Source organism: Podarcis cretensis, assembly GCF_951804945.1.
Source record: "Podarcis cretensis genome assembly, chromosome: 8".
In the NCBI taxonomy this organism is placed as follows: Eukaryota; Metazoa; Chordata; class Lepidosauria; order Squamata; family Lacertidae; genus Podarcis; species Podarcis cretensis.
This window is the reverse complement of record NC_137177.1, coordinates 31,579,782-31,594,082: the sequence shown is the minus strand read 5'-3', so window position 1 is coordinate 31,594,082 and position 14,301 is coordinate 31,579,782. Positions and strand designations below refer to the sequence as shown.

At 45.8% G+C, this 14,301-nt stretch overlaps 1 protein-coding gene across 10 annotated transcripts in view; it reads left to right on the top strand.

Annotated features, from left to right (window-relative positions):
- ZMYM4 (zinc finger MYM-type containing 4) overlaps positions 1-14,301 on the top strand; it is a 52,207-nt gene that overhangs the window by 32,124 nt on the left and 5,782 nt on the right. For all 10 annotated transcript variants that reach the window (XM_079985213.1, XM_079985215.1, XM_079985222.1 and 7 more), the window contains 13 exons: positions 561-711; positions 1,145-1,317; positions 2,007-2,196; positions 3,804-3,947; positions 4,159-4,196; positions 4,437-4,581; positions 5,700-5,821; positions 6,708-6,876; positions 8,141-8,194; positions 8,943-9,122; positions 9,318-9,412; positions 9,993-10,164; positions 13,104-13,255. In XM_079985213.1, coding sequence (XP_079841339.1) covers positions 561-711; positions 1,145-1,317; positions 2,007-2,196; positions 3,804-3,947; positions 4,159-4,196; positions 4,437-4,581; positions 5,700-5,821; positions 6,708-6,876; positions 8,141-8,194; positions 8,943-9,122; positions 9,318-9,412; positions 9,993-10,164; positions 13,104-13,255 — 1,785 coding nt within the window. The remainder of the gene's footprint in view (positions 1-560; positions 712-1,144; positions 1,318-2,006; positions 2,197-3,803; positions 3,948-4,158; positions 4,197-4,436; positions 4,582-5,699; positions 5,822-6,707; positions 6,877-8,140; positions 8,195-8,942; positions 9,123-9,317; positions 9,413-9,992; positions 10,165-13,103; positions 13,256-14,301) is intronic.

Below are 14,301 nucleotides of genomic sequence, written 5' to 3'. Positions count from 1 at the left end.
AACAGCAGCAGCAGTAACAGCTTCTCTATCTCCAAGGTAGCCAAGAGAATGCCCATGCTTCCACCATAGTCACTAGAAAGATTTTTTCAATGTAGATTTTTTTTAATAAAAAAATTAAGCCTTTGTAGTTGATTTGACAAACTGCAATGATGACAAAAGCAGTGCCTGGCATTAAGATGTTGGTCCTGAGAGTGCTAGGCTCTGACAAGAAGACCCCCTTGGTTCTTAGAGCCCAGAAAAGGCAGAGTCATAGTGGTCACCAGCCAGGTTTCATGGCAGATGGACAGCAGGTTGGACCAATGAGGGACTCTTCTGAGTTCTGGGGCCTCAGCCAGGGCCCAGCTTAACTGACCACTGGTGTCAGGCCTGCCCACTATTCTACTCTAGGCTTTTCTCGCACTTCTGTGGGATGGTGGCTTTTTACTCAGCCCCGATTTGCATTTAATGGAAGTGGGCAAATTTGCATTCCCACTGAAGAAGGATGAAGTGGCATGTCCTCTCCTGAAACAGCCAGGCATTGGAGGATTCAGTTTCACCAAAGTATTCTTGCTTAATTGCAGGGTAAAATGTTCCAGTTCTGTGGCAAGACCTGCTGCGATGAGTATAAGAAGATAAACTGTGTCATGTCGATGTGTGAATACTGCAAGATTGAGAAGATTATCAAAGAGACTGTGCGATTCTCAGGCATTGACAAGTCATTCTGTAGTGAAGGTAAGAAGGGACAGATCTGGAGTGTGTATTTCAAACTTCAGTCCCAAGGCATTTTGGTCCAAGACCTTGGAGCTTCCTATTGCCACAGGAACAGGGCTCTGTTGAGGATTTAGCAATCCTCAATCCCGAAATGTGGATTCGAGGTTACATTTTGGCAAGGGTTGTAAAACCACATGGTTTGGGATCTAAATTTATCCAGTTCATTGAGGAGCTAGTCTGTTAATTACAAGGGCAAAATAACCTGTTGCTTATTTTTAAGTAAATATGTCACAAAGTAGTGTTTAGGCAGTAGCCATATGTTACTGCTTGTGGCTGCTTTGTTCACAAGGGATGTCTGTGCTGCCTGTTACTTGTGTATATTGTCCTACTTTGAGAACTGGAGTGGGGGGGGGAATCTTAATTGATTAATGTTTGTTCTCTTGTGCTGTTCCAGGCTGCAAGCTGCTGTATAAGCACGACTTAGCCAAACGTTGGGGGAACCACTGTAAGATGTGCAGCTACTGTTTGCAGACATCTCCCAAGCTGGTTCAGAATCATTTTGGGGGCAAGGTGGAGGAGTTCTGTTCAGAAGACTGCATGTCAAAATTCACAGTTTTGTTTTATCAGGTAAGCTGCTCTGGAGTTCAAACATGTCTTAAAAATTAAAATTCTAGATAGCTAGCAAGTCTCTTGTGTGAGATCTGTTGTACAGATGTACTGAGTTTGGATGTGGGGTTTCAGAGCTTGCTTCAGCCTTATTGGTGGGCCTCAAAGCAATCGTCAGTTCCTTAATTCCTTACATAAGCTGTTTAACATCAACATGAAGCTGCTGAGTGGAGTTATCCAAAGTTCTGGAGTACATTGTCAGCAATATGCTGGTGACACAAAAGCTCTACTCCTTTACATCTGCAGGGATGGCAGTGGATGTGCTGGACCGATAGTCTTGCCTTGGTAATGGACTGGATAAGAGCCAACAAACTGAAGCTCAATCCAGATAAGACTGCAGCACTGTTAGTGGGTGGTTTCCTAGACGGGATAGATGGGAGGCTGCCTGCTCTTGATGGGGCTACGATCCCTCTGAAGTGGGTATGTAACTTGGGGGTACTTCTGGATCCTTTGCTGTCACTTGAGGCTTAGGTGACCTCAGTGCCATGGAGTGGCATGTTACTTGTGTCAGCAGAATTGTTCACAGGATGCAAACCAACGACGATAAAAAGTCATTTAAGAAAAGCAGTCAGATGTGTGTGAACAATATTTTTTTTTACTTTAAAAAATAACAATATGCACATTGTACTCTCTTTTTCTCTTCTTTGTAGATGTCCAAATGTGACAGCTGCAAAAGGCAGGGCAAACTTGGCGAGTCCTTGAAATGGCGAGGGGAAATTAAGCATTTTTGCAACTTGCTTTGCATTTTGATGTTTTGCAATCAGCAGTGTGCATCAGATCCACCTCCACCTCCACCTCCTCCACCGCCGCCACCCCCACCCCCACCTCAGAACAATACAGGTAAAAGAAGGCCTGCTGCTATTATGGATGCCGGGGAAGCTGTAGGGACATCAGCTACAGGCAAATCCCATATCAATGAATGTAGCATGCCTAGGGGTGCTTCTTTTGTGTTTCTTTCAACTGAACAGCAGACTAGACATGAATCTAGCTGGACTAGGCTGGTGATAGGAACAGATTGCAACCAATACTCCTCCAGTGAAGGAGAATCCATCACCTCCCAAGGGAGGCTTTTCCACTGTTGAACAGCTTTTACTGTCAGAAAGTTCTTCCTGATGTTTAGTTGGTATCTCTTTTCTTGTAACTTAAAACCATTGGTTTGGGTTTCCTCTGGAGCAGGAGAAAACAAACTTGCTCCATCTTCCATTTGACAGCCCTTTATATATTTGAAGGTGGCCATCACCTCTCATCTCAGTCTCCTCTTTACCAGGCTAAACATGCCCAATTCCCTTAACTATTCCTTATGAAGCTTGGTTTCAAGACCTTTGATCATCTTGGTAACCCTTCTCTGCACATGTTCCAGCTTGTCCATATCTTTCTTAAATTGTGGTTCCCAGAACTGGACACAGTACTCCAGGTGTGGTCTAAAAAGCAGGACTATTACTTCCCTTGATTGGGACAGTATGCTATTTCTAGGCAGGTGTGTGTAGGATTGCAGCCATAATGGTATTTTGTATTCTTCTGAACAAAAAGGAGACTTACATCCTGGATAAAATCATCCAGTCCTGGCATAAAGTCATATCTGCTCAAAGTTCCCTTTTCCCCAACTCAAGTCACTATTTTACTTTTCAAAGCTATAAAGATAACAGGGTTTGCCCGATAAACATTTTAATTGACTTTTCACTCAGAAACGGAGCCCACAAGGAAATGTGGTTAGCAGGCTGCCATTAATTCAACATAAAAGGTGTTTGACTATCACTACGTCTACAATTTAATTAACATTCTATTGTGTGTTATTTTGTGACCAGACAAAACAAGCTAATTTTTAAAAAAATGCTCAAGTACGCACAGTGATACAGTTCAAATAGGTCTAAATTGGGAAGGTCACTGACAATTAGCAACAATGAGATTTCATTTCTAACTACAGTGGTGCCTCACAAGACGAAATTAATCCGTTCCGTGAGGCTCTTCGTATAGCGGTTTCTTCGTCTTGCGAAGCAAGCCCATTGACAGCTTAGCAGATTAGCGCTATTAGCGGTTTAGCGGCTTTTAGTGATTAGCTGTTAAGCGGCTTATCAGCGGAGCAGCTGATAAGTGGCTTAGCGGCTTAGGAAAGGGGGGGGGGAGGGGAAAAAACCCCGCAGGAACTCGCAAGACATTTTCGTCTTGCGAAGCAAGCCCATAGGGAAATTTGTTTTGCGAAGCGCCTCCAAAACGGAAAACCCTTTCGTCTAGCGGGTTTTCCGTCTTGCGAGGCGTTCGTCTTGTGGGGCACCACTGTATGATCATTGCCAGTATGATAGAGTGGGTAAAGTATAGTTAAGGGGTGCAAATGTACGTATGACCTAACTGCTGCATCTGCAGAGAAATAGAGTGATTGACGTATAAATATTGTCTACTTGCGCTGTTCACATTACACTACTTCAACTCATTCTGCTTCCTCTACCTAGCAAATCTTTCCATGGCACCAACGTCCTCGGTGGGGCCCCCTCCGTCTCTCAGGAAGGATTCTACTCCAGTTATAGCAAACGTGGTGTCCCTGGCCAGTGCTCCTGCTGCCCAGCCCACAGCCAATTCCAATAATGTTTTGCAAGGTAAGCCAGCGATAAATACACTTCCTGGTGTGTCTCTCTCTCACACATACACATCTATGCAAATTTACATTTTGTTGTTGTGGAAAGCAACAAGCATGGCCCTAAGAAAGTTCCTTAATGCCCCCTTTTTGTAATCCCCAGAAACTAGAACTAGTCATGATATTCTGAAGAGCGGCAAACAAATTTCCTGCTTTCCCTTCCCCTTTAACAGGTGCAGTTCCTACTGTGACAGCAAAAATTATTGGAGATGTAAGTTTTTCAAGAAAATTTCTGGGACATCTAGTAAAGTATTTATTTATATATTTCACACACACACTGCTCAAAGTTTTTGGGCACTTTTGCACTGTATGTAGAGGGGGAGGTTTAGAGGCAGTGGAAGTGAAAGAAGTGGTGGCTTAGTGGGCTGGTAACTAGGACTAGCTGATCTTAGCATGACATTTACGAAAGGCAGCAAAGAGTTATTGTACCTCATTTTCTGCCCTGAACCAGGCAAGTACTCAGACGGATGCTTTGAAGCTTCCTCCTTCCCAGCCTCCCCGACTTCTCAAGAACAAAGCCTTACTGTGCAAGCCTATAACACAGACCAAGGCCACCTCTTGCAAGCCTCATACGCAACACAAGGAATGCCAGACAGGTATGTGATACAGAAATGGCATGTTCAGTTCTGAGAGGGAGACAGAGACAGAGAGATGTGAATGTAAAAACTTGTGTAAGCACTTCTTGTTGTGACCAGATAAAATATCACCAAGTAGTGAGCAAGTAGGGGAGCGTATTGGATGCAGCTGTGGAAGATGAAAAAGTTCCATTCAGCAATGGTTTTAAAAAACAGACCTTCAATACCATATTGCAGTGTATAGTACCCAGGGGAGTATTTCTGTTCAAGGCATTAGTCAGCCTAGAACTTGAGCCTTCTTTTGCACTAAAGGTTCCAGGGAGAAAGAAGCAATGATATATTTCCCTTTGGAAATGTAAAAACAAGTAGTTATTTGGATTTCTCTCAGTGGATTCTCTGAATTTCTACCAGTGCTGGAACATTGCAAGCCAGAGAGCAGAAGTTATGAGAAACACCATGGTCCTTACATTAGGAAAGTAGTATCTTAATTTTAGAGGCCCAATTAGGTGGCATTGCCCAGTGCGTGGAGGGCGTGCCCAGTGCATCTTCCTCTATAGGCAAAGACACCCACCATTAGTGTTAAATGGTCTTCTGTATCCCATGTATACATTTCTTATGTATGATACAGCTGTCTTCTGTATGTGTGAATAAGTATAGTAGAGAACAGGGCAGCCCCAGCAATCAAACCCATAATGAATTTTGACTCACATCTTCCACCTTTGTTTATGGCAACCCATGAACAAGTGAAAATTCCAGCACAAAATCAAGCTGGCTTTCAGCGGAAAGCTTTCAGCCTTGGCCAACTTAGTACCCTCTACATGTTTTGAACTACAACTTGCATTACAACCATGCTGCCTTGGACTGATGGGAGTTATAGTCCAAAACGTCTGATGGACACTAGGTTGACAAAGGCTGGCCTGGTCATCTGCTGTGTTCCCTGGCTTGGAATAATCACGTAAGAATGGCATGGACAGAAGAGTCCCAGAGAACATATGTGGATGCATCCACATAGAAAGGGGTGGTGTGTTAGGAGCAGCAGTTGTGGTTAGCAAAGAAAAGTTAACAGCTTGTTGAGAGAGATGAATGAACAGCTGGCTTCTCTTCTCCAAGGATCATGCCTTTTATTTTTAACATAACAGAAGAAGAAGAAGAAGTTCCACCCAAAATAATCATGGTGCCTGTTCCTGTACCAGTGTTTGTGCCAGTTCCTCTCCACCTCTTCACCCAATACACACCAGTTCCGCTGGGAATGCCAATACCCGTAAGTGATGTGTTTGGCACCTTGGCTTTTGGACAGTGGCTTTGAAGGTTGAGCTCATTGGGTCAGCTTGTGGCCAGCCTGGACAATGCCGAATGTCTCAGCATGAGTGTCTGTGGTGGGGCTGAAGTAAGCCCCACATCCAGTGCAAATCAGTTCATTGCACTCATGATCTGGGGAGAGCTCAGTGGGAGAGACGCCTACCTGAAAGCTTGGAAAGCTACTGCCAGTCAGTGTAGACAGTAGAGGACAAATGGCCTTGACTCAGTATTAGGCAGCTTCCTAATCTAACACCAAAAGCGTCATTTGTGTTAAGTGATGCTATGTACTCCAGCAAAAGAGTATCAGAATTGTCTTGCTGGATCAGGCCAGGGTTTCCATAGTTGAAGGAATCCCAGCAACCAAGAGGCATTAAGTGGTGCTCTGGAAATTGGTGAGTGGTTTGTTGGTGCACTGTGAATTACCTTCTGCCCACCTTTTCTTTAGAGGCCTGAGAGGTGGAAAATAAACCATGGCCTCCACCTAGTAGGGATCATGGGATAGGCCTTGCTTACACCCAGTTAGTGGCTGGCTCTTAACTGAAGCCAACAGTTTAAAAAGGTTTACCTTTGCTTGATAACCCATCAGAGACAGGATTCTCTTGAGATGGCAAGGACCTTGTTTGAGGAGGCTCAAGTTGGGCAATTACAGATTTGAAAGCTGGTAGGATGCAAAGGGAGTTGCGTGTATTTGTTACTGATACACATCACCCAGAGAATATTTCTCTAGCTTGCCCTCCTCCCCATGGAGCCTTCTTCTTTGTGTGTGTTCTACCCACAAAATGTTGTTGTGTGTTCCCTGCTATAGGATCTTTTCATCTGCACAAATCAAACCTCTCCCCCACCCCCAGGTCCCAGTTCCTATGTTGGTTCCATCTGCCCCGGAGAATACTGGCAAGGCAATAGAAACCATTCCAGACATCAAGGAGAAGAGCTCCGCCAACGCATTTGAGGCAGATCTCCTCCAGATGGCAGAAATGATCGCAGAGGATGAGAAGGATAAAGAGCACTCTAGAGGAGGTGCAAGGCTTTTTTTTTTTTTTAAAAAAAGGGAAACCTGAGGAGCTGGTGAATGGGGGTGGGAGAAAGAGAGGAGGGGAGAGTGACTGCAGTGAAGGGGTTGGGGAGGGAACCTTCCTGGGGAAGTTGTATTTATACACCCAGATTTTTATTTCATAGGCTTATTCTGGACTGTGTTAGTTTTTCAATTTGATTCTATCAGAAGGGTTCTGTATAAATCTCCCAAAGAGAAGGCCACATTGAAATGGAGTGATCTACCCCCTTCCAGTTTTGCGAATTGAAGCAATTATGCCACTAAACAGTTTTCAGCAACTCACATATTCTAGGGGAATCTGGAGTTGGGGCTGTTGAGGTGGGGGAAGGAGAAGGACGAAAATAGCTTTATGGGAGGGAGGGGTGGGTAGGAGCTGTTCTCCCTCATGAAGTTTTACATGCCTACCAGTAGCCCATTTAAGTAAACTGCCTAGAAAATAATGTATGAAAGCTGCTTTATAAATGTTTTAAATAAAGGAAATTAGGCAAGATTAGGCATCCTGACTGACACTCAGTCCTGAACAGGCTTGAGCTCAGTGTTGGAACACCTGCTTTGCATGCGGAAAGTCCAGGTTCAGTTCACACCACCTCCAGCTATAAAGGTCAGGAGGACTTTTGTCTGTCTGAGATTGTCAGGGAACTGCCATCGGAGCCAGAGGGAGAGAGAGGGCTCCAGAGGGGTCCCAGAGAGCGTCCCGGGATGGGGAAAAGCAGCCCATCTTCTGGGGAAGGAAATCAGCGTAGCACCAGTGGAGAAGGGGGGCAGATGGGGGAATCGACGAGGTGGTCCCATGACTCCTCGCCGGGGACCAGCGGGGAGAGCACGGGTCCTCCGCTGCCCACACCCTCCTTGCGCAGAAGGCTTCCGCGCAGGGAGAGTAGGCGGAGACTAGGCGTCAAAGAGCTTCTTTGCTGGAAGAAGTTCAAGAAACGCCCACTGACGGATTTTGCCAGCGATTGAGACAGCCACGGGCGAGTGGCTGTCCGGACAGAAAAGGTTCACTCAGGCAACCCAGCCAGGTGTGGCGCCGGTTTACGCACGAGCAACCCCTAGAACCATCACAGAGATCCTGGGAAGCTATTGCTATTTAAAGTTGGCAGTCATGGGATAGGTGTACTGGTGGTCTGTCTTAGTACATGGTAGTTGCATATGGAGTCAATGTTTTCGGTGGTTAGTGCTTTTGGTCTGGCAGTGTTGGTATACCTGTATTTTTTCCTTCACTTGTTTCAGGCTCTCAAACATCTGAGCATGAGCTGTTCCTCGACCCTAAGATATTTGAAAAAGGTTGGTGCTTACTTGCTCCACTTAGCAAATACACTCACATCTACTGTATAATTTTGGAAGGTAGCTTGTTCACTATGTGAACAGGTATCGTAACCAAATTTTGCATGATGGATCCTGAGATTGAGGAGCAGCCTTCTGTCTATGTTTGGATATAATTGGATACTATTTTGAATCAAAATGGCAGACTGAACCTATTGAAAACACACTGATTTGAAGCATTGATTTCAAAACTGCACTGATTATATATGCATGCCCAGTATGAGACCCCCCTCCACTCATACCTTACTTGGGGAGTGAGCATGTAAAAGCGCATCAGCATTTATAATGTTTCTCTGCATAGTTAGCAGACATGACCCACAGGACAGAACCAGATCTAATCTTAATTTGTTCTTAAGTTACAGCTGGGTAAATATTTGGTTGAACATTTGGGAGACACTTTGAAAGCAGAGCACAATGAAAAGAAATACCATGGGGCAAAGGTGGCTTCTCCCTTGCTTGAGGTCTTCAAGCAGAGACTGGACAGCCACCTGTTTGAGATCCTCTAGGTGTCAGTTTTCCTACATTGAGCCATGGGGGTGGACTATGCTTCCCTTTTGACTCTTGCAAAATTCTGTGGCTCTTGCTTGCCAAAGGCAGCCGGGCTCGTGACTCCTCACATCCTTGAATGTCCTAATAGGCTGTTCTCTGTCTCTGCCTGCTGGGCTTCTCTTCCTGAGCACCACCTGTCTCTCTCCCCTCTCAATTACAGACCAAGGCAGCACATACAGTGGCGACTTAGAGTCCGAAGCAGTGTCAACCCCTCATAGCTGGGAGGAGGAGCTGAACCACTATGCCTTACGCTCAAATACGGTGCCTGAGCCTGAGCCCGAGCCGAGGCAATTCTCCAAAGGAGAGCTGGAGCAGGACCTGGAGGCTGATTTCCCTTCAGGTTTGTCAGCCACAGAAGAGAAGGCTCTTGGGTGTGGAATGTGCTATGGGCATTTTGCCCCCATGCTGCTGGTAACTTTTTAACCCTCGCCCTCTGTTCTGGGAGCAGCCTGCTATCCCGGGAGGCACCAGATGGCAGCACAGCTCTTGCTGCTGCAACTTTCCCACTAAATCTCTGCTTTTGTTTAAAAACTAGACTCCTTTGACCCAATCAGCAAAGGGCTGGGTCTTCACTCACGTGCGCGAGCAAGGCGGAGACACAGAGACGGTTTTCCACAGCCAAAAAGGAGGGTAAGGAGTGCCGTTGCTTTTCTTGCTGCTTATTTGTTACAAGCCTACGACATTTTGGGGTGAGGTATTCAGGGTGAAGGGCCTTCCTCCATTTCCCCAGGCTTCTTGACTCTCTCCTCCCCCACCCCAAAGTTTCCCTTCCTCATTTGCCCCTTCTCAAAGAAAAGTCCCTAGTTGAGGTCAGGAGTGTGGAGATCGCATATGTCTCTTTAGTTTCTCACCCACAAAACTGTGTCTCAATTGAGAGCAGGAATAGGAAACAGGTAATGCAACTTCTGATGCATTTGCTCCCCCATCCCCAGTCATGTGGTTCTTGGTCACCTTCTCCCTTCCAGGGGAGGATTTAAGTGGCAGGCCAGGATCTTCATTCCCCAAACATAATCAAGTTCCATAGACATTGATTTCATCAGCATATGTTGAGGAGGAGAAACGATGCTCCTGATTTGGCCACTGCTTGCCAATCCTGAATATAGATGGCTTACTGGAGGTGTGTTTGGTCCAGAAACCATTTACCTCCCTCTGTGACTAAGCAAAGCAATGCCTTTGTTGGGCCCTTGCACACACTTTGGTTTTCCTTCAGGGGAGGAAGAAGTCCATAGTAGCTGTGGAGCCCCGGATGCTTGTGCAGAGCTCATACCCAGGCTGTTCCGTTTCCGGGATGAGTCTCAAGTATATGTATGGGGTGAACGCCTGGAAGAACTGGGTCCAGTGGAAAAACACACAGGAAGAGCAAGGAGACCTCAAATTTGGAGGTAATGCTTTTTAAAGTAAGAATTAATACTTTTCTTTAAGCTTCATTGAACCATGGAGGTTGAAGAGCTGAACTGGGTCTTTCAGCAGAGTAATCCTGGAAGGATGGGATGGGTGGATCAGATGTCATTGTATGTATTGCATGGTCCTGGAAGTGTGCCAGACATGGCTTTTAACACACTGCTCCTTAAATGCACTACTTGGAAACAAGCCCTATTGATTTAAATGGAATCTGCTCAGTTGCAATGAATTAATTGGGTATTGGAGATTTGGGATTCTAGGATACAGGTTCATAGGCTCAACAAGAATGCCTATGCAGAATACTCTGGGTCTTTGTTTGGGTGAGATTGTTATGTTCCCAAACCTGAGACCTAAGTTTAATTCACACAAGCTACCAACAGGCCACCTCCAAATTTTCTCCTGTTCCAGGTTCCTCTGAAACCCACCATTTGAAGTGAAATAGATTTCCTCAGACTCTCCCTCTGATGTCAGTACATGTCATCAGCAGTGATCATGCATATGATTTTATTTGCATTGAATTCATTCCCCCCCCTTTATTGCACAGCTAGTGCATAGCTGCTGTAGCTAATTAAAAGCTGTACTACTGCACATCCCACAATAAGGGTCAGATAGCTACACCCCTCAAATATCTGGGTTTTTTAAAAAAATTCATTTACAGAGAGTGGGAGGCAGGTTTCCCATTAAGATTCCCATTCTAAAAAACAAGTTTGAAAGTGTGTAAGCAGTTATTGGTTAAAATATTTGGCACTTTCAGGATTCGAAGCATTTCATATAGATTATCATGACAACAGTCCTCTAAGATAGGGGCCTTGTAAAGACCCCAAGATCTCCTGCAACGATTTTGCAAAGTTTTTTGCAGATAAAATCACTCATATTCGGAAGGAGCTAGACACCACCGTGGGAGCGGTGCCGGGGCGGGAGAGTGCTAGAGCTCTGTCTGGTCAAGTTGCATGGAATCAATTTCAATCCGTTACCCCCGAGGATGTGGACAGGCTGCTTGGACGCGTGAAACCAACCACCTGTCTCCTGGATCCTTGCCCATCCTGGCTAATAAAAGCAAGCCGGGAAGGGCTGGGCGATGGGCTCTGCGGGGTGGTGAATGCTTCCCTCTGTGAGGGAACATTCCCAGATCCGCTGAAAGAGGCGGTCATTAAACCGCTTCTTAAAAAACCATCTTTAGACCCGGCCAGTATGGCCAACTATCGCCCAGTCTCAAATCTTCCTTTCTTGGGCAAGGTGATTGAGCGCGTGGTTGCTGAACAACTCCAGGCACGCCTGGAGGATGCAGACCATTTGGATCCCTTCCAATCGGGATTCAGGCCTCATCATGGGACTGAAACTGCCTTGGTCGCACTGGTTGATGATCTCCGGCGAGCTAGGGACAAAGGTGAGAGTTGTTTCCTAGTTCTGCTGGATCTCTCAGCGGCCTTTGATACAATCGACCATAACATCCTTCTGGACCGTCTAGAGGGGCTGGGAGCTGGGGGCACTGTTATACAGTGGTTTCGCTCCTTCCTCCTGGGCCGTGTTCAGAAAGTGGTGGTGGGGGATGAGTGTTCAGACCCCTGGGCCCTCACTTGTGGGGTGCCTCAAGGTTCCGTCCTCTCCCCCATGCTTTTTAACATCTATATAAAGCCGCTGGGAGAGATCATCAGGGGGTTTGGACTGGGTGTTCATCAATATGCAGATGATACCCAGCTCTACCTCTCTTTCAAATCAGAACCAGTGAAGGCGGTGAAGGTCCTGTGTGAGTGCCTGGAGGCGGTTGGAGGATGGATGGCGGCTAATGGATTGAGGTTGAATCCTGACAAGACAGAAGTACTGTTTTTGGGGGACAGGGGGCGGGCTGGTGTGGAGGACTCCCTGGTCCTGAATAGGGTAACTGTGCCCCTGAAGGACCAGGTGCGCAGCCTGGGAGTCATTTTGGATTCACAGCTGTCCATGGAGGCGCAGGTCAATTCTGTATCCAGGGCAGCTGTCTACCAACTCCACCTGGTATGCAGGCTGAGACCCTACCTGCCTGCGGACTGTCTCGCCAGAGTGGTGCATGCTCTAGTTATCTCCCGCTTGGACTACTGCAATGCACTCTACGTGGGGCTACCTTTGAAGGTGACTCGGAAACTACAACTAATCCAGAATGCGGCAGCTAGACTGGTGACTGGGGGCGGCCGCCAAGACCACATAAAACCGGTCTTGAAAGACCTACATTGGCTCCCAGTACGTTTCCGAGCACAATTCAAAGTGCTGGTGTTGACCTTTAAAGCCCTAAACGGCCTCGGCCCAGTATACCTGAAGGAGCGTCTCCACCTCCATCGTTCTGCCCGGACGCTGAGGTCCAGCGCCGAGGGCCTTCTGGTAGTTCCCTCATTGCGAGAAGCAAAGCTACAGGGAACCAGGCAGAGGGCCTTCTCGGTCGTGGCGCCTGCCCTGTGGAACGCCCTCCCATCAGATGTCAAAGCAATAAATAACTACCTGACATTCAGAAGACATCTTAAGGCAGCCCTGTTCAGGGAAGTTTTTAATCTGTGATATTTTAGTGTATTTTTGGTTTTTATGGAAGCCGCCCAGAGTGGCTGGGGAGACCCAGCCAGATGGGCGGGGTACAAATAATAAATTATTATTATTATTATTATTATTATTATTATTATTATTATTATTATTAAGATAGGCCCCATATTGCAGAAGGGGGAGGTATTTGAATCAACAGCTCTTTTATTGGTTCATTTAATTATTGGAAAAGTAGTCCTCCTTCCCTTTTAGACTGCCAACTTACTGTTCAGGAGCTTGGGAAACAAGAAAGGGAACTCCTTAATTGCTTATGAGTGGACAGTGCCCTCAATTACTCTGATGGAATTGAGTATTCGAATATTTCTGCTTGTGAAAGAGGCTGATGTTCTTTTGGTGCTTTTCTTCCTTGTAGTTCGACCTGTGAAGCTCAAAGAGGACATCCTTTCCTGTTCTTTTTCGGAGCTGAGCTTTGGCTTATGCCAGTTTATCCAGGAGGTACGACGACCAAATGGTGAGAAGTATGACCCTGACAGCATCTTATACCTGTGCCTTGGAATTCAGCAGGTAATTGTCCTTCTGGCGTTTTATTTCTTAATTTATTTGTTCTTTTAAGGAGTGACCAGGAAAAAGAATCGTTTATTGAGCCTAGGCAGATTTGCTCATGCTACACCAGTCCTTTGTCAACGTCACACGTTGCCAGCCTGTTACCAGGTTTAATTCAAGCTGTTGCCTTTAACCTTTTTAAAGACCTAAATTTATGGGACCAAAATATCTTAGGTTCTGCCTCTTCTCTTCCTGAGAACTTCAACCTACATCTGAGGATCTTCACTCTCATCTGATAGATGTGTGGTGGGTGGGCTTCTTCGATGTCACCGAGTTTGTGGAATGGTCTCAGAAGAGAGGTGCACATGGTCCCTTCACTGCCTGTTTCTGGGCATGCTTTCAAAACATTTTGATTTCAGTAGGCATTTTCTTATTTTCTTTAGTTCTGGCTCAGTACATTTCTAAATTGATTGCTTCTTTGAAATCATTCCCATTGTTTTACAGCTTGATTTGTTTTGTTGCTGTGATTTAAGCTCTTGTGAGCTGCCCTGAGTATATATGGTTATAGGTGGTTGGGATATAAATTATAGGAAGAAATGATAGTACGACTCGACAATTCACATTTATTATCGTAGCGTCGTTCTCCTGAGGTTGTGGTGCCAATAGTTCTTTCTGAGAGTTGCAGGCATGCTGTGGATTTATTTAATTGAACTTGCAGCACACTCCTTTTCAAGAACTCAGGGAAATAGTGTGCTAATAATTCTACCAAACCCCCTTTGCACCAAAGCCAGCTTGAATGAAAACATCTTACAGCACTTCTGGAAGCTGTCCAACCTCAAGCTTTGACCAGTCTCCCGGGATAGATAAAGTTGGGGGCCAGTCCCTAAGACTGCCCTTCTGCACACATATATAGATACCTGATGTGTCAAATTAATGTTGCATGTAAGAGAGCATTGTGGGATGGTCTTCAAGAGTTGTGGTGGAATTTAGGGCTGGAGGTGGTATCATAAGTCTGCAAGAACAGTCCCATTTTCCGGCTGTTGCCCAAAGCCAGCCAGTCTGGAGAA